This window comes from Hetaerina americana, unplaced genomic scaffold (genome assembly GCF_022747635.1).
Source record: "Hetaerina americana unplaced genomic scaffold, ioHetAmer1.1.p SCAF_4, whole genome shotgun sequence".
NCBI lineage: Eukaryota > Metazoa > Arthropoda > Insecta > Odonata > Calopterygidae > Hetaerina > Hetaerina americana.
The window spans coordinates 48,503,734-48,524,299 of record NW_027286985.1 but is presented as its reverse complement, the minus strand read 5'-3'; the positions used below and the strand labels follow the sequence as shown (position 1 = coordinate 48,524,299).

Here is a 20,566-nt window from a genome sequence, read left to right as displayed (position 1 = left end):
AATATTCGCATTTAGACTGGCTATGGGAAGTTGTTAAGAGATCTAGGAGCTCACTCCTTTGGTAAGGAGTAATGTTGGGGCATCGGAGAGTTTCCCAGTTAGAGTAAGACTGCATCAGGGATCCTCCCCCTTAAGCCCTTATATCTTTGCGTCGGTGATGTATGTTATCATGATAGAGTGGCTGAACGAAGCCCGTGCTGTATACTATTTAAAGATGACTCTGTGTTATGAAAAAACAATTAGGCAAAATCTGGAAAGGAAATTGGAAAAGTGGATCATATCTATTGGAGATAGGGTTCTTAAAATTAGTAGGGAGAAGGCTGGATATGTCATATGAGTAATGGCCATGATGACCAAATGTACCTACATAGGGAGGAATTGCCAAAGAGTGAGAAAGTTTAAATACTTTAGAGATATATAGTGGCTGCAATTAAGTCATAGGATGCAATCGGGTTGGATAAATTACGAAAAGCTCTCATGGGTATTTTGTGATGAGGTGGGTGTGAGAGTAGGGTAAGGTGTACAAGAAAATAGTCAGAACAGCATAAATATGAATAGCAGAAACATGGCAGGAAAATAAAGCATATGAGAAGAAAATGGATGTGGCAGAAATAAGGATGCTAAGATAGACGGGTGGACTGATTGATTATGTGTTACGGAATTAGTAATAAGATAATCAGAGGCAGAAATAAGGATGCTAAGACGGGTGGACTGATTGATTACGTGTTACGGAATTAAAAAGGTGGGAGGATTATAAAAGAAAGTTCAAGAGAGGGGCTGAAATGGTGTGGGCATTTAATGGGAAGGGAGGAAAGGTAGGTCGGGAGAGGAATATGGGATATGGAAGTGTGGCGGAAAAGGGAGACCGAGGGAAAAGTGATTGGACCGCGTGAAGGGCGATCTTAAGAAGGGGAGGTGATCTGGGGATATGCGAAGGGAATAGTGTGCAGGGGAAGTGAAGCAGAGGAAGCTGATTACATTCCGCGACCCCAGGTGGCGGTGAGAAAAGCTGCGGAAGAAGAAAAAGAAAGATGGCAGAGTTCAACTCGCGACTAATTGCCTTCCAGTGTAATTTTTCATTTAAAAATGTCGCTCTTAATCTATCCCATCTGTATCTTATATCCACTCAGCGTTTTTAATTTGGCAATTAATTTATTTCTCCCCTCATTTATTAATTTATTTTCAACTTTTCGCCGTTTTTTCAACTCAGTACTATCTTGAAGTACTGTTTTCTCTCGTCATAGAATTATATGTAGATTGTTGTGATTTGTTTCAGGTGGAAACAAGTAAATAGTAGTGGTAAATATTCTCACGGTTTTAGAGAAATGTAATTGGAAATATTTTCCTTTTCTTTTCAGGCAGAAGCTGACCTCTCCTAAGTGGAACCGCTTCAAGGGTATAAGGCTGCGCTGGAAGGACAAGATCCGTCTCAACAACGTCATTTGGCGGTGCTGGCACATGCAGTGTGAGTAGTGAACAGTATGGCCTGCGGAAGGGATATCGACGAAAATTTATCTGTTTTGTAGATTTTTAAAAGATGTTTGATAGAGTGAATCGGGTAGAATTAATGAGTAGAGAGTAACTGCGGAAAATAGGAGCAGATTGGAGGAATAAAAGACTTCTCCGCAGACTGCTCAGGTGCGGATGGCGGATGCAGAGTCGGCTTGGGCAGTATTAAGAAGAGGGTTGAAGCAGGGGCGTCCATGTGGTTTTATTTGTGCTTCATACGGATTCTGTTCCATTTGCTTTTTACGAGATTTAACGTGGAGGAAATGGTGAAGGGTAAGAACTGGAGATAGGAATGATATTCGGCAGGGAGTTTAACTCATAAAAAGTAGTTACATTAACGGATAATATAGCTGGATTAGCCAGTCAACCAAGGGGTCATAATCATTGCTGAGCGCATTAGAAAGTATAGGTATTGGATGAGAAGAAATGCAAAACCTCCCTTAAACGGTAGGCCATTAATCAATAATGATGGTGTTTTGTTTTTGCTCTTCAAATCCTGATGGTACTCCTAATTCGTATGTAAAGGCAATGAAGAAGTCGCCGAAATTAGTGGATTCGTATTAAGCAGAGACTACCCTTTGGTTAAATGATTTGTAATGGAGATATATGTTCCTAATTAGTTACATTTTGATTGGGAAGATGGTTAAAATTGAACCATATATGTATTAGTCTCGATTAACTGTATAATAGAAACTTCGATTTTCGGAAAGGCGAACGGACGCGTCTGATGACTACGGAAGGTAAAATAATTTTAGCATATTAGCATAGCATAAAATAATTTCTTTGGAAGGGGGTTGGGGCAGTGGGAAGAGTTGGCTGCAAATCAAAGTTAGAGTATAATTCCAAATAGTATGCGAATCTAAAACAAAGGTCTCGTTAAATTTTCTGTAGAAACGTGTGATATACTTGGGTGAGCAGTGCATCTCCGCCTCTTCGAATTTAAATCATGGGAAAGAACGGGAATTGGAAATATCCTTGAAAAATAGGACAAATCCTTTTTTCCCAATCCCTAACTGGGGATAGGGAATTAATATTTTTTACCTGGGAATGGTGGACTTCTTGAGTCTTTCAATCCGGTGATTGACCGCGGCCGTCTATTATTCTCTTAACAATGCTGATACGCCTCGATAGATTTGCTTCTACTCTTCCGTCTTTTTACGTTGATAACAGATCCATTGTGTCCCATGGTGTGTCATAGCACGTATGTTTCTTATTTCCTTTATAGTGCTCCGTATTATGTTTCCCTCCTTTGCTCTTCTTTGTACCTCTTCGTTTCAAATTTCATCTGCTCCTCTATTTTCTGTGTCATGTTTCGAAGTCACTTAGTCTTGTTCCCGGCTGAACTTTGTGGAAATGCATGTTAATTAAGTGAAGAATACAGTGTATCTTTCCGCTGTCCTTCATTCACGTACAACTAGTTTCAACGCTCAAGCGTCTGATGATGACGCTTGAGCGTTGAAACTAGTTGCACGTGAATAAAGGACAGTGGAAAGATACATTGTATTCTTCATTTAATAGTCACTTAGTCTTCATTAGTTTGTTCTTCACTGTTCCATGTTCCTCCATGGAGCGATGCACCCCTCGTGTCATTTATTTTTTCAGTCGGCCGCCTTGTTTTAGCCGTATCTTGAACTGTCTTCTCTGAGCAGAGTAGTGTTCACTTCATAATAAACGCCCTCTTAACTTGAGCTATTCTGGGCTCCGTGCCTAACCTTTTTTTTTGGCTGCTTCCCGCTCAGTTAAAGTTTTCTACGTGATCTAATTTCTCATCGCGTGTCCTCAGCTTCGGTTTTTCGGACATTAGGTTTTTACCTATTTCTTTCAAATTCGCCTTAGCCTCTTTGGTTCTCTTTTATTGTGTTTTGTTTACAGGCACAAATTTATGCTGACCGGTAAGGTCAGAGAATGCACCTTTTCCTACTCCTATATTCATTTTATTTTCTTTCAAATTTCATTTAAACCATCACGACTTGATTTTTAGTCAAGTCGATTGGCTATTCTTTTGTCGTTACGATCCATTCTATCCAGTAATTTCAGTATCTTGTACATTTCAACGATGTCAAAGGTCTTAGCCAAATCCACGAATTCCGCGTACATTAGCTTGTTAATGCGTATTGCTGTATTTAAATGTATTCTGATATTGTTTATGGTTTGTTTTTCTGTCAGCGTCCTTAGGTAGAGTATTTTTTTCCTGTTTCCATCTCTCTTTCAGAATTGGTAATAGTCTTATTACGGTTGTCTTCAATGTTCTCTTCCATTTTTCAGCTGAGTATTCCGATGGCATTTTAAACACACCTAGCAATGTTCTCAAGGTTCGACTCCCCTCGCATATCTCTCGGCTCTTATTTTATACGATGTCACAAGCATTTAATTTTTTTTCAAAGGTCTACATAACGTTAGTATTCATTTAATATATTCCAAAGTCTTCATATTTTACCATTATAATTCTATTCGCACCTCTGTTTCATTCATTTTTTCTTTCTTTAGTGCCTGGCCCTGCATGGATTCATATAACGGAGAGATTAACTTATATCCCACCCTGAGGTCTGTTTTGTGAACACTTTTATGAAATGTGCTGTCGGTGCGACTTAATATATTATCGTCGCAGTTTTATTAGCTTCCTAATCGATATTCTCATGGCCTGTGACTTATCTCTTCCATCCAATCCTGGAGCCAACGTCCGCCTTTTCAAGGCCTTCTAGAACTAGTGCTGTCGAGGCCCGGTTTTTTTTAAAGGAATGGATGGTAAAATAAGCGTGTTTACATGAATTTCAAAATCTGGGCTCATTACCCGTATCTCAGTCCGTTGAGTACCCGAACGTTGACTCCTGCGAAGCGCACGTGGTTGGGGAAAAACCCAAGCCCAGGTTTGAAAATACCTGGGGCTATTTTAAACCCTTCCCTGGTTTGCATTACCCGAGTACCTTCAACATTACACATTCTTTTTCATATTGTCTCTGTAATGGAATTCGCTAAAACTTACCGCTTATTTTGGTATAGAACGAGTTGCTTCATTATGCATTCTCGTCTTTATGCTATTTTGGCATCGCAAGGTTGCTAAATATTGGTGAGAGGTGTGCTCTCGACCATGCTTCTTGCACATTATGCTTTTTTAATGTGCTAAAGCTAAGGTTTTCGTCCATGAATACGTCTTAGATATTTCTCTGTTTTTTTTCTATCCAGGCGTAAAGGAAGTTAAACTAACTTGGCTGAGTCCACTAGATTTTTTATTCTTCACGACCGTGGTTTAGTTACTAGGTAGCATCATCAGGTGGTGATGGTCACACCTGATGATGTTGTCTATCGACGAAACCATGGTCGTGAAAAAAAAATTCTATTGGAATCTGCCAAGCTAGTCTTCCTTCATTTACTCCTATTATGAAAGACTTCCACCAAGTAACGCCTGAGACAGTGTATTTTTTCTATGCCACCACTTGGCCCTATTTCATTCGATTTTGCTGCTGTTATTTGTTCCCTGCCAGATTTTTTCAATGCCACTGCCTGAGTTTTTCAATATTCATTCTCCAGCGACCAAACGGCCTTCTTATTCAGTAATAGATGGATTCTTAATGTTATACCTTTGCTTCATAAGGGATTCACTCATCGTCGACGAATCTACAATTCATGGAAATTATTTGTTCCAGTCGTTTTAAATTGAAAACACCGCTGCATTCACGTGAATGTGAGAAAATGCACATTAAAAGGCGGTGGGTTAATAGTGGTGAGCTCAGGAAAGCCTCCTCATGGTTGATATTTATTTCGCGCTTATCCTGTCTCCACTTCACCCCGAAGTGAGCTATTATGTGTGTGTGTGTCATCCTAATTCTCCGTCGTGGGGAATACCATGTGTCTCTTTTCTGGAGAAATCCATCTTACCAAAACACACGGTCAAATGATTTGGAAACGTCCACGAAAAGTTACATGTTACGCTGTACTTATTTATTCTGTTCCTAATAGATTTCTCTGCTTTGTTGTGTCTTTGTCTGAGTGCAAATATTCATAGCGATACGATTTCACAGTTTTTTGCACGCGGGAGTTTGTGACACTAGACTAGGTTCGCAGGCGTGATACTAGGCGGAAGTTGATCACTCTTTCCTCTCTTCCAACGCTCGTAGGCGTTTCAATACATCATTATTTCGCGGGAAAGGTGCCCATTTTGAAGGAAGATAAAGCAATTGTGAGGAATCTTATTCCCTTGAAACTTGTAGCCTTCTGAATACATCCTTCGGAATATCCTGTTCTTATGGGCTTCCCGAATAGATATTTTTCATAATATTAACATAAAATCTTCCGAATTCGAGTTAAGTAATTTCTCTGTGTATTCGCAGCCAGATGGTTTGGCATGGGAATGTCTAGAAGACATTCCCATGCGTGTGATTGATCCTTTTCATTTGTGGAAGTATCCAGAAGCATAGGCCGTTATTTAATTCGGCACCCACAAATCTTCAGAAAAATGCTCCACCCGATAAACTATCGCTCGGATACCATATAGTCCAACTACTTGGAATTAAATTTATCGATACAAATTTGGCAAAAATTTAAAGTAGGCATTAATTACTACAGTAAAGTGAATTCATGCGGTGAAAGTCGAAAGAAATTTTGTTTTTGAATACTCGAAAAATCGATTTTTTGTCCCTGAAATAATAGCTATTATCCTTGAAAACCAGCATGAAACTCCTGGAATCATTTATTTTTTCCAATTTCGTTGAATTCCAGAAGCCACTTAAAAGTTGCCCTCACCTCTTTAGGAAGGAAGCCTTATGTCCTTCGAACGATAAATGAATCAACAGTCTGGGTAGACTTTTTAATGAACATCTTGTTTGCGTGTAGTGGGAGACTTTTTTTGTCTTTTGTGGAAATCGCTCTGAAGGGAAAAATTTCGACTAGTGGGCTTCTCGCTTCAATTTCCTGAAAGCATTCCTGCGGGTTCCCGTGATACAAACCCATCGCTCTGCCCCTCCTCGCCCGGTTAATCACCCCGGCTCTAGAGGTGGCAGCAGCATCGAATGGACTCCCTCTTGTGAATCGTCAATTATAGCCGTGGAAGAGTTCCCATTTATTTGAAACCTGCCTCTGATACACAGAGATGGATTGTAAATGGTCATGAATGGAGGGAGAGCAATTAGTCAGATTATGTACAGAGCTAGAAATCTTTCCTATCCAACGACGCTTTCTCCGCTTTTATTTGGTTTGTCCGAAAGATGCTGATGTTCGAGGGACCGTTTCAGGCTTCTCATTGAGTCTCTGCCATTCCTATTTTTCTAAATTATTGGTTATTTTGAAGCCGCGAGGAAAAGAAATCATTATTGTTCGCAGTATAAGAAGCCCTCGGACTGTAGTTGCATATAATGAATAATTCAGTAAGGCTATGAAAACTCCCAATTCCTGTATAAGAAAGCTGAAAAAAAATGTCACCAAATGACGATGAAATGGTATGAAAAGTTTCACCGAGCTAAGCTCAAGTCTACTGTCAGAATATAAATGCGTTTGCTTGGATAATGCAAATTTGAAAAAAGTTTGGTCAAACCATTTTACATACTTCCAAGTGTTATGTGTATACATAGGAAAATATCTGCTTGTTACTGGAGAATACCCTCTAAATTCCTTTTCAGTGAGCATTTTTGTGGCAGGCCTGATTATATTGGGTCTATAGTGTGAAAATTAATATGGACGTTTCTTTCGGGCCTTCTAAACAATTTATACAGATTTTCATAGTAGTCCGTCCGAACTAATAATTAATCCGCGCTATTTTATCTCTTAAACAACTTTAGTTATTGGTGAATTGAATTTCAAAATCCACATCGTAATGAAGCATCTATTGTCAATGCTCTCCTCCAATGCTTCAAAAACATGTTTTCAATGTAGTTATCATGCATCACTACGTTCCCCCTATCTTTATCGAGCTGGGGCCACTAGGCGGAGTGCCTGGATTATTGGGAGTGTAGGGAAGCGCATCATTTCTTCCAAAAAACTTTGCTGGGGTGTATGCAAGCATTAAGGGTAGTTCTCACTAAAAGTTTACGTACATTTTATGTAAGTTTTCATTTTTCGAGGTATGGGTGGCTTCAGGGAGATTACGGAATATCAGTTAAGAGGAAAATTTATATTATAAAGTCGGTGTACATTATTGGTCATCAGCGAACCGAACTGATTTTACGAATTCCCCGCCCACTTTCATTCCTACCTCCAGGTCTTCCCATGCCTCTTTAATCATTTCCTCTACGTATAGGTTGAATAGCAACGGTGATAATGGGCATCCCTGCCTTACACCTCTTCCTAACACTGCCCATCCGGACTCCCCGTTCCCCGCTCGCACCTGATCAGTCTGAGACATGTATAGGTTGCGGATTAGCCTCCTTTCCCTCCAATCTATTCCTATTTTCTTCAGTGTACTCGTTAGTTTTTCCCAGTTCACTCTATCAAATGCTTTTTCGAAATATACGAAACAGGCAAATACTTCCTGATTGTATTATATAGTATATTCCTCGCGATTAATAATCTCATTACTGCAATAGCATCACGCGTACCTCTCCCCTTCCTAAACCCAAACTGATCATCCACTAAGTAATCATTTGCCCTACTCTCTATCCTTTTGTTGATGATTTTGGCTTTAATATATGTGGTATGTTTTTCCATAGATTTTTTATGGTTTATTTACTCCCGTTCCGAGAAATGAATTTCGGATATTTTAAAATTTCTCATATACCAAAAAACAAATGCAAAATGATCAGACCTTACGAAATCTTTGACCCAAGTCCGCTAATGGGACTGGTAATTTCTCTGGATAATTTGTAGAAGCTATATGTTAGTTTAGTACGTGTTTGGTGCGGTGGTGTTGCTATAAATCAGTTTGTAAGTCCTTGTAATTTGCACACACGGAGTCCGTCTATGGTAATAAATGGTGCAGCACTTTTTACTTGCCTAAATTACACAGCGTGCGAATTTAATAATTTTATTTTGCATTTAAGGCGGTTTCCAGGTGATTTGTGGGTACATCAACTTGCAGCTAGGAGAAACGGGCCCAAGTCGCCCCCAGGCCACGAAGGCCTAAAGTCATCCCTACAAAATTTCATTATTGCCGTATATTTTTCTCTTTAAACCAAAGTATTGTATTGATAGTAGTTTATATTTTTACGTCTCTAAAATTTCTTAGTTTCAAGTTATAGCCATTGATATTCGATGACCCTGGTGAATATCAGTGAAATGAGGATAACGATGAAGTCGTCTTCTGTGGCTTTGGAAGTCGCGCCGGTTGAAATTGTGTTATAGGATTTGGATACCAAAATAGAAATGAACCTCGCACTACATCAAGCTGGTCACCACTCCCCTCCCTCTACTAAAAAAACATTCTTGCCAAACCCAAGGAGGTTACGTAATGAATGTCGATCTCATAAAAATGAAAACGAGAATGGTGTAAAATTGGGGGAGCATTTCTGTGAAGGGAATTTTTTAATGTCTGGCGTTGAAATTCACGGAACCAAATTTATTCAGTATTAAATTCCAGAGGAAATCGTCCCGAGGAGACGTCTGTATTCTTTTAATGGTATATTGAAGTACATACAAATGCGGAGCAAGTTAACTAGCACCTTACCTATGGTAATCAGTTATCTTTAGTATGGCAGTACAACAATGTTTAACAAGGCAGGTTTTTAAGAGTTACATTTCGTACTAAATAATACCGTGCCCAAAAATATCCAAGTATCGATTTCTTGTCGCTAGTTTGAGCCGTTTTTAATAAATTATGCTTCCCAAGTAAATCAAGTATTCAGTATTAAAATATGGAGAGCCTAATGCTTTAACCATTTTAATTACTTTTTACGAATGTAACCCTGACATTTTATTCAATAAATACAAGTGACTTTTAATCTGGTGGTAACATGCCTGTGTGGGAATGAGAAGCTAAATGATTTTCTGTGTATTTTGTTATATTTTTTTAGATTAAAATAATGTTGTCCCGAGAAATGGTTTTTGTCCAGAAAAATCTATATCGAACCTCGATGACGAAGTATACGATCGCTGACTACCTTGCTAGGAGTTGTTGTTTTAAGGAATCTCAGATTTTGATCCTTGATTCTCCCGTCAATTTTAATCATTAGATTCAGATCACGAGTATGTGTATGATGTCCCATCTGAAATATAGGGGAATGCAGTCTCAGCACTTGCAAGTCAAATGTGAAAAGCTGAGTACATTCCAATGGTGGATGAAGTCATGTTGAAGGCTTTCATCTGACGAAAATGCTAAACTAAATTTAATTTTACACCGTTGGTCCTATGACTCGGGTTGCATTCCTCAAAGTCTCTTCGTTTTTAAATCGACATTTCATTGATTGTGATCTATACTGTTCAAACAAGTTTTGCTCCAAAATGTTTCAGGCTTGCCAAAAATCTTTAAAAAAACGAGCGAGCCAAGAATAGTCAAGAATTTGGAAATTGTATCAATAACCTGGAAAATTCAGGGATTTAAAAAATTAATCTGAAAATATTTGAAGCCACCATCTCTTTTTCGATGTTTTTGAATTCCCGTGATTTACGCCTTACGATGTGGTTGAAAATTCAAATCCTCGTATTAAGTAAATACTAATAGAATTGTACCCGAGCGTAAATTATGGTATCCTTTTCTCTAATTTATCAATTTGTTTGTCGACATTGCACTGCCGTTAAGTCCGACGGTGGAAGAAACTACTTAGCAGCCTACTGTGGGTTTTAAAATGATAGTATGATGGAATATGAAAGTGCGTTGCTCCGATCACTTTTGTCAGGTATTCAACAGATTCTGAAAGCTTTGTGTTTGCACTATATTCGGAGTCATAATAATACCTTAAATTGTACTCCTATTGCTGTTAACGAGGAAAAAAACACGGACGGGGGACGAAAAATTAATCGAAGTGCGCTATCTCACCATTGTATAAAGAAAACTGTGAACTTGACTCTACACAGAGTCAAGCGATGCCTAAATGATGAAGAAATATCTATTATTTGAAGGGATATCAGTGCATTCTTAAATTAAAGTAAACAGTTTATTAATGTGTGTTTACGTCCTCGGGTAAAAGCATTTTTTTAATCGATGCGTTCACTAATCCTTTATCACGTTTATTAATTTTTGTCTGAAAACTTTATACACTTGGCTTTAAAATATTTCTAAATCATGGGAGCAGGAATTGCGTTATATTGTTCCAAAGTTCTTCTTTACGAGTATTCTTCCTGTATTTCGACGTTATTTTTGGATCTTCCGCATCACGCCCTTCCCGTGAGGGTAGAAAAAGTGGGCTCCGCTGCAGCTGACGGAGGATTCATGACAACATACAGCAGATGCATGACTCTGGTTTCCGGCAACCGCAGTCAAATTGAGAAACCAAAGTTTTGCCAGTGTATTAAGAATTCCATTACTCCCGGCAAAAATACGTGAATAATGTAAGGGTGAAGAAAGTTTTGAAAGCGCCGGCGATACACGAATTCCTTCCTCCCTTCCATGACATGCATCTAGAATGGGAATGAGGAAATCAAACTCGTGCAAACTTGATGCAAATGAATATAGATTTTACAAACATTTCCCTCGATTTTGCACAGGATTGGGTTTTCTTTAAGTTTTAGCTTTTTAACTTAAAGCTTTTCTTTAAGAATTATGCATGTAGCATAGAGATCAATTTTGATTACTCTTTTGTTGTTTCAAGATGGTGTTTGATTAAACAATTTGAAGTCGTAAACAGGGTTACTTTAAGGTTTTAAGGAGCTTAAGAAGGATGAGAGGAATTTTGAATGCTGACGAACAATGTTGAAATAAAACTTTGTAATTCCTTTTATATTAATTTTGACATTATTCATCCTAGAAAAATGTCACAAAGTTACGCTTGAAATCATTAATTATACTGACTGCTGATGTTAACCCTCACTTTAATTAAAAGCTTCATGGGTGACAGTTATCTTCACAATCAACAGGCTGTGATGCCTTTGGTAAAAACCTCTCTGCATGGGATCCAAGTAAAAATAAAACCATAATAATCAACTGTAATGAGGGTAGAGTTGTGAAATATTGAGCCCTAATGCATGTGGAATACATACTTAGGGATATGAGGCCTGCCTCATTCCTTTTGTCACATGTTGTTTCTCAAAAAGATCTGGTATCCAAGAAGTTAAGCAGCTTGGTTGAAGCTTAGGAGACCAAGAGGTATTACCCAGATTTGAGCATGGGTCCTCTGGTCAGTAGTCCAGTCCTCCACTCATTGGACTAACATGTCCCAGCGAGAACTCCACTGATATATCATTATTGCTGTATTGAAACACAGGCCTTCAGCATCAGTACACGCTGTCAACTGCACCAATGCTTTTGAATGAGTGAAAATCTTCACTTTTGTGCTTAATGAGGACATAACGTTGTTGATTTGAGGAATTGAAATGAAAGAAAAAAGGTTGTAATAAGTTCAGGTCCTGTCAATAGTTTCAGGTCAGTAAAGGTGAATCCATCTCTGAGACATGATACTTTTTCACAGTCATATTAATGGAGATGTGGGCCACAGTCCAAAACAGAGCAATTGGCTGTATTAACATCTCAATGAGAACGTATTTCCATGGAAATTCATTGCTCTATTTTTTTTCATTTCAGTCATCATGAAGCAGAACACTCTAGTATGCCAATTTGCATCACCATTGGATGTCGATACGCACAACAAGCCAGAAGTGAGTAGAGATCAAAGTATGCTATAAACAAAGCATTTCTGTCCCTTAGTTGGCTGCCTTTATCTCGCCCCTAATATATTTTCAAAGATCTGTTGTGAACCCATTCTTAATTCACAATCACATTGTGTGGATGCCACATATTCCCTATACAGCCAGTGGCCTAAATTTTTTTAAATTTTGCCATCCTTAAAGCAATGTGTGGGCACATATATTTCAGTTGAATTATTCTGTCAGTGTTTCATCTGAGTTGCCATTAATGTGATGTAATCTTCAATTCATTTACATAAATACTTCTTAGGGTAACAAGTTTATTCAATATGCATTGTGCTGCTAATTTTCAGATCACAGATTAATAGCTCACTTCTTTTTGATGCTATATTTAAATGCATGAAATCAAAATTTGAACTTGTAAAAAGATCTTTGGGCTGGTAGCACAAGCATATCCTACAGGGATTCACAGGAATTTTTGTATGATCCTGAACTTCCTGACAATACCCAGAAAATTGAATGGAATTCAGCTGCAGCTTTGGATACTGGTGTTTAGAAAGTACTTACCAAGACTTCTTATGTAATGGGAAGATCATTCTTCCCACATGTATCCCAAGTCCATGCTGTAGAAAGGTGCATGGTCTAGTATGGGAATGGTTTCCTAGAAGATGCAATGTGCTGACTTGTTCGTATTTCTGGGAGCAAGTAGTGATTTTACTCAGGCCAGAAATAGATAGTCAACATGCTAATTAGCATGGGCTTCATTTCCATTTACAAAAATGACACAATGTTATGCCTTCAACTTGGAGTCATTATAATTTGTCATTTCATCTGCAAAATACCTACAACCTTCTCTCATTTGAAAATAATGGCATTTATCTTTACAGAAGTTACAACTCATAATGCAAACCCGCTGCAAATTATCATGAAATAACAAAATGCGCATAAGAATAAGAGCATCCTGGAATAATGCAGGTAGTTATTGTTGAAAGAATAAAAAATAACTTTGCAATAGAATTAATTTAGGTCAGGATTCCCATTAGGAAAGGGTGTGGGAATTTAAAGTATGCCCTTAGTGTATCTTCTTTTAGTATCCCATAATGATGCAGGAAGGAATGAGGATATTGGAATCCAAGTGGAATCCTCATAAGACATCGCTTTTCCTCTGTAGAATTAGAATGGACCTACTAGGCTTACTCCTAAAGAAAAGAATACAATTTGGAAAAAATATATATATGCATATGAATGATTACATCTTTTCTAATTATGACTGAATATAAATGAAATAATACCAAAATTTAAAAAAAGTGCCCAATGATGTCTTGCACAGTTTCCATTTATGTCACTGAGGTTAATTGCAAGAGAAGATATAATTCGAATTTAGAAGTGGTGTAGTTATTAAATGTGAATTAGGTAATCTTCTGTCTGTTATGAACTCACAAATGTTATCACTCATTTTAGCCCTCGCGCACAATGGAGGATTCAAATGTTTTGAGTAGTTGGATGTATTTCAGATAAAATGTAAAGGTTTTATCCAGGATGATCACAAGTAAAATAATTGAACACATGATGGTTTTGCCATTAAACTATATTTAGTGTGTTTATTACTGTGTGAGAAATTCAGAGTGAAATTATTTTGCTCGAGACCTGATTTCATATGAGTTCCAAATAATAATTTTTTATTCAAAATATTTCATATTACTCACAAATTGTCACCCACTTTTCCTTTCAGGCTGTTGTGCTAGAAGGAAAATACTGGAAACGGAAGTTGGCTACAGTGACTGCAGAATACAAAAAATGGAGGATGTTTTATAAAAATAAAATTATGGGTTGGACTGGCAAGGAGATTCCAGATGTGGTAATTAACTGCTTCTCTCAAGAAATGTACTATTGCTAGTAATGAGACATGTCGTTTTCAATTATTCACTGTTGATGGAAGATATTACTATTTTTATGTTCAGCATGATTTGTTTTTCATATCCGCCTAATAATTCATCTCAGTGTATTTGAAATCATTTACGAGTTCATTGGTCATATGATTTTTATGTAATTACCTCTTAAAGAGTTTAAAATAAAGTTTCAGATATGTCTGTATGTCTATTGTGAGCCAGTTATTTTAAAGTATTTATAAGTTTATGCAATTTTGTTTTCTCCTCTATTTTTTACTAGCTCTCTGAAATGGATGCCTTTGATTGGCAGCCTCGTAGCAATGACAGTGTCCATTCCATTGGCTCCATGATGGTGGATGAAGATTATATGGATTTTATGAGTGACACTCTGTTTTCTACAATAACATCGAATCAACCGTTTGCATTTCCAAACCCTAGAGAAATAGGTGAGCAAGCAGCTCTTAAATTGCATATACTGCCATATTTTTAGAACCACATCTCATATATTTTTCATTACTTGCTGCTAATATATTTTCTACTGTCAATTACATTTATAAAGTAGTAATTAAAATGTATTATTTACAGAAATAAAACTTACATATGTCTCAGTGGTCTCTGTTTTAAAATTTATGAAAAACCTTGTCAGAGAGATACAGTGAAGTCATATCTATTTCTTATTTCTTTTTGGACTTTGAGAAATATTATGAGCTGTAGGTAATAGTTTCAGAAATCTGTACTTTAAGGATACAGTATGTTATATTGGTATTGTAATATGTAAGTTATAACTATTGCACTATGACGGACCAGAGAGAAGGTAATTTATGAGGAAGTAAAATAATGAAAAGTGATTTCTGTTGTGTAAATCGAATAAGAAGTAATATGAAGGTCAGAAAGTCATTGGTTTGCTATATATTTGGTAAGAAAATTATCTTGAGCTAAATCAGTGGCATTCTTTTTATTAATGATATGTGGAGAAAGGGAGAGTAAGAAAGTGCTCAGTTTAGGTGTAATTGAGAGAAATTATGCGTAGTGGAAAAGGAAATATTAGTGCATTTGTGGTCATTGTTATTATGAAATTTCGGTTATAATACCTGGCAGAAATTGAATTTGAAATATCCAACTTTTGGATATCGATAAAATGATGGTGTTTTTTTAAGGTGTATTTCATAGTCCTACTTTTTTTGTTTTTTATGTGCAAATTATGTGATTTAAATTTATTTATTTTTTTAAATTCTGTGTAGTTGGTAAGAAAATGGATTCTATCAACAAATTTGGGGGTTAAGCTGAATTTCCAACAACATTTTTGAGACTAATGTCAGCACCAATTTGTCTTTTGCATTCAGTCTTTCAAAGGTGTGTCATATAATGTGGAAGTCATATTACTATGAAATAACCACAGAAGTATGGCCATTGTGAATTTGACATTAAATGGCAATGATTAAACATTGGCCATTCATGGTAGATAGATAGATAGAGGTCTTTATTTGGGCAAAATTGAGACCTAATGGTCTCTTCTTCTTCATGAGTCGGGAATGAGGGAGAGCAAAGAGACAGTGTGGGTATTACAGGCAGTGAACAAATTGGTCGACTACTTCCTATTACAATAAGGTTTTTTAGAAAGATGCTTTGTAGAGAAGTTTTCTTTTTGCATGCGCAGAAATTCTTCAGAGTTGTCATGTATGATAGCACTCAGTTCATAAAGTTACATTTCTTAATTTGGATTCCCTTTCAAATATTTATTAAGTATTAAGCAGAGGTATAGTAATACCAATTTTATCTTTTTATTTCTAATTGTTCATATACTTTAGTTAGTAGAATGTTTTGTTTATATTTATCCTCTTTGTAGCACGTGGAGCTGGACTTGCTGATTTTATTCAACCTAGTCTGGTACAACTTCAACCAAATTTGGATGATTTTATGGACACCCTTGAGCCACTTCAAGGTAAGGAACTTTTTTGTAGATCTTTTTAAAATACTATTAGTATTCATAATAAATACTAGGTTAAATATCTGAGTGCATTTTTATTTATAGAAAATGGGTAAATAAATAGTTGTTGCTGATTTTCTGAGATGAGGACAATGTTGTCTGTCTATACTGGAATTATTTTGTAAACATCAGATAGTAGCTGATATTTTAATTAATCCATTTATTTTGTATCTGCACTGTTAATCATAATCTGAGTATCTATTCTGACCTTACGTCGTATAGTTTCTACTGTTGATCACGGTGGGAACAGTAGAAAAGCTACTAGAATTTGTTTAGCAATGTAGAAACCACCAGCTGTTTATATATTGTTAAAGTTTAGAGACAAGCTTTTTAATTTTTAATAACTCTGAAACTACCCGAGTACATATTTGAATCATCTTCCCAAATTAAGTCACCTATTAAAGATAAGGACTTGGATAATTCCCGATGTAATTGTTTATGCCTGGCATATTCCATGGTATTGTTGGTTCTACATTCATTCCATTATCAAGTTATTCATGCACTATACCTGCCTTCAGGCTGTCCAAACAATCAAATTTTCTTCCTTCCCTGCTTTCTTAGCATTCTCCTTGGTATTAATGCCTTTAACATTCTACTACTTCTCAATAGCTTCCTCTCTTTTCCTACCAAATCCAATACCTATTCATTAGTTATCCCACTTGTCTATCTTATTATTTCAATCCTTATGCTTACCCTCAATTCAAAAGCCTCTATATGCCTATCTTCTAGCTTCAAAGACAGGTTTTAGGACTGATACAGTGCTCTACTCCTTATTTAAGTCTCTTAAGTATTTCTGTACGTCTTAATTTAGTACATCTGTTATCAGTCTATCCTTACAAATTCTTCTTTCATCAGTGAAATTATTCTCCTAATTTCAATACTGCTAGGCCCATTTTCATCCAAAATCCTTTCCTATACATCAAATGCTCTACCTGCTCCAGGTAATTCCCATCTACTTTAATTTTTAAATTTACTCTCCTACATCTTGCAAATCTCATTACTTTGGTTTTCTGAGGATTAATGGTTATCCCTTACTTTTCACATTGCTCTTTCAAGGCATGCAACAATGGCGGTGATGCATTATCTTTCTAACGTATAAAAAAGGCATATTCATAATTAGACTTTATTAGAGTGTGAATTTTTTTATGTACAAAATTCTGTGTCTCTTTTATATTTTCTCCTCCTTCTCAGAGCTCCTGTATTCAAAACTACCTCCTGTACCAGAAGAATCAGCAGCAGATGACCTGTTTCGCAGCACCAATGCATCACAAACAGAACCGGGTTTGATGGATGAGTTTGTTGACTTGGCAGTACTTGACGTTGGCTCAGCTCCCTCCACAGCCCCCCTGAGCCAGGCAAACCAGCAGATGGAAGTTACTAGGGAGAGACCATATCAAGAGAAGGAGTTCTCCTCGGAAGCCATCTCAGGATTTGGAGAAATCCAATTGGCCGCCGACGGCAGTGAAAACTTTGGGGAAAACTGCATTCCTCAAACTGTGTTTGCTGAACCCAGCAGTACGTGCACGTCAAGTAGCATGTCTCATCGTCCTGTAGTGCACCATTCTCCTCGGCATAGGATTCAGCAGACTCGAAGTGAGGGTTCTGCACGTGATATTATGAAAAATAAAATAATTCGGAGAGTAGGAGGAAATAGCATGAGCTTAAACTCTGGGAACAATTTCTCTGCTTATCGGCAAGCATCTACGTCCTTCACAGGTGACATTGGGGTTGCCGTAAATGTGTCTGTAGGGGAGGATATATCTGCGGGAGCATGTGGCACATCATCTCCAGGCAGTTTAACTGTGTCAAGTGTTGGCCAGGCAGTGGGATCAGTGCCCATCCAGCGAATTAGTTTGGATGTCTATGATACCCATGAAGGTGTTATAAGGACTACTCCACCAGTGGATAGTTCAGTCAATTTGAAATCTCTTCCAAGGAGAGCCTCTACACCAGGAGAGAAAGAGGAAATATTTGTGATTCCAAAGGTAACATTTAAATTGTATGCATATTTTACTATTAGTCTTATTTTTCATCTCTTGTAGCTATTTTTGCATGTTGGTGACCTTTGATTTTTTTTAATACATAAATCCCAGTAAATGTCTGGTAAATATAATTTTTTTCTGGTATCATCTCCCCTTGATATGATTGATATATATTTATTACCGTAAAATAATAATGGTCTTATAACATAGTTAACTGTGTTACCCTGCATAGAGACTAAATTGTTTTATTTGAAGATAAAATAGCTTTCTAATGATTCAAATGAGCCAATGATGTTGAAAATTGCATAAATAATGCATACCATTTTAGCTGAATGAGTGAAATACTTTTTGCATATGCTGATGAAAATCGAACCTCATTTTGTTTTTAATTGACAACTATTATTGTTTATGGTTTTCTTTTAACTGTCCCTAAGGTGTGAATTTGTGGTGTAGTTTGTTGTGAATTAATATTCTTTGGCTGTTTGACTTGATTGCAAGAAATCCTACAATTTTCTGTGACATTAGTAGGCTATATGAAACAGGATAGCATAGTGGATGTTCCATACTTGTTACAAACATGCCTTATAGGGACCAATTAACATTATTATTATGTATTGTATAAATTAATTTAATCTCCACGTTAAACTTCAATAATCTTGGTTAACATATCAATAAATTATGGTTATGATATATTTTTTGGAAGTTTTATGTTGATTGCTTAATGGATAGCTTTATTGCAGTCCCTTGCAAGCAGTGATATTGATTAATTTTTTTGGAGCTCAGTGATGGTACTCCAATAGTCAGATAGCTAAACATAACAAAAACTACAAGGTAGATATCACACCTAGTTGGTAAACTTCCATGGGTAAAATTTAATTCCACCCTTGGAAATAAAAGGAAACTGGTTTTAATAGTTTTTACATCATATTCATTGGTCTATCATTTAAGAAAATGCTTTGCTCATTGACGCCTAGAAAATATGTTCATCTTTAATTAAGGAGAAAAGGAAGGGAAAAACTACGTTAAATATTTGTTCAAAAATTATATTTATTTGTTTTCATTAGTTATTGTCCATTTCAATAAGTTATTTTCCTCCCGTTTTTCTAAAGAACAACATGTGAGCTATTGGCTAAGAAGTACCTGCTTATAGTCAAGTGAGGCATTGGAAGAGAAACAATCCTGTGATATTGATAATTCAGTCAGTCAGGCAGCCTAAACCAAGAGAGGAAAGTATTTGGGATCCCAGATGTAGGTTTGAAATCATTGCAATGTTTCCATCTATAAATCAAGTGCACATTTGTGCTGTTTTTTTCTACTTTAGGCTCCTTTATTAATGCCTTCATAAACTACTCTATAAATCACCTCTCTGCTTTGAGGCATCTCTAAGTTATAGTGGGTACCTCTGTGCATTTTATTTTCCTCTTTGGTCTCGGTCAGTGGTATTCATAGTTCTTTTATTCAGTTAGCTTTAGTCATTATAATTTAGGATGTTTTATTACTATTCTCGCCTTTCTAGTACCATGGAAAGCCCAGGGGGCGGTGGAGAAGTGGTTCATCTCTGGTGACTTGCAGTAATTCATCAGGGACAAGTCAACAAAGCTCATCTCAACTTGTCTCTGTTGCCAGCGATCCATCCCTCACCACCTTGAGCCAAAGTGCCTTGCTCACGCAGCTACTCACGTCCAGTAAGTTATGAATAGCTAAGCAGCTTATCAGAATACTGGTTTTTCAGTTTCATCATGTTTTAATAATAATCACATGCTAAGGTTCTCCACTGAAACAAGAAATCTCGGAAAATCTCCAAATTGGAAAAATCATGAACATATCTTGGATTTAAGGTGTTCATCCAGGTAATTAGTGAATGGCATGCAGTCTGACAACAATCTTGATGCCTGTGAACTGTATTGAACCATAATTTGCACTACCTCTGGTGCTTTCTGAAGAATACTGACTGGAGCTGTATACTTACCTCCCAAACCTCACCTAACAGTGAGGTTTACCCATTAAGACCATCATCAATTTCATCGCCAATTATTTTAGTCTTTATTTTACTTTCTATGCCCATTAATTGACACACTATTGTTCATTACCCTCCTTTATTCATTACAAAAGCTGTAATTACGAAATTTGGGTACCTGTAGCCCTATTTTATAACAAAATGAAGAGAATCAATTATTGGAGAGAATATCTCCCTGTGACCTGAAAATCTTGAAGAAACCATTACTTGAAATCTCCCTCATCATTTGTAAAAAGCATCATGTAATTCATGTACTCTCTAAATGATGAAAAGGGCTTCAAGTTCATAAAAAAAGGATTCTTAAAAATATATCTAATATGTGAAGCTGGACTTTTTCCTAAAATAACTTCAAATTTTGGATTTCTTTAGCTTGGAAATAATTTATAAAAATAGTGAAATTGTTTCTTAAAAATGTCATGTACTTTTATTTACATTTCACCTCTCTGAATTCATCAACTTTGTTTAATTAAAGCTTTAAAACAGTGTAAAATAATCAATTAATTGGTGTACCTAGGTAATG

At 36.7% G+C, this 20,566-nt stretch overlaps 1 protein-coding gene across 2 annotated transcripts in view; it reads left to right on the top strand.

Annotated features, from left to right (window-relative positions):
- Mondo (MLX interacting protein mondo) overlaps window positions 1-20,566 on the top strand; it is a 114,111-nt gene that overhangs the window by 77,156 nt on the left and 16,389 nt on the right. For both annotated transcript variants that reach the window (XM_071590420.1, XM_071590419.1), the window contains exons 2-8: window positions 1,359-1,465; window positions 12,110-12,183; window positions 13,904-14,029; window positions 14,341-14,506; window positions 15,907-16,002; window positions 17,239-18,032; window positions 19,546-19,714. In XM_071590420.1, coding sequence (XP_071446521.1) covers window positions 1,359-1,465; window positions 12,110-12,183; window positions 13,904-14,029; window positions 14,341-14,506; window positions 15,907-16,002; window positions 17,239-18,032; window positions 19,546-19,714 — 1,532 coding nt within the window. The remainder of the gene's footprint in view (window positions 1-1,358; window positions 1,466-12,109; window positions 12,184-13,903; window positions 14,030-14,340; window positions 14,507-15,906; window positions 16,003-17,238; window positions 18,033-19,545; window positions 19,715-20,566) is intronic.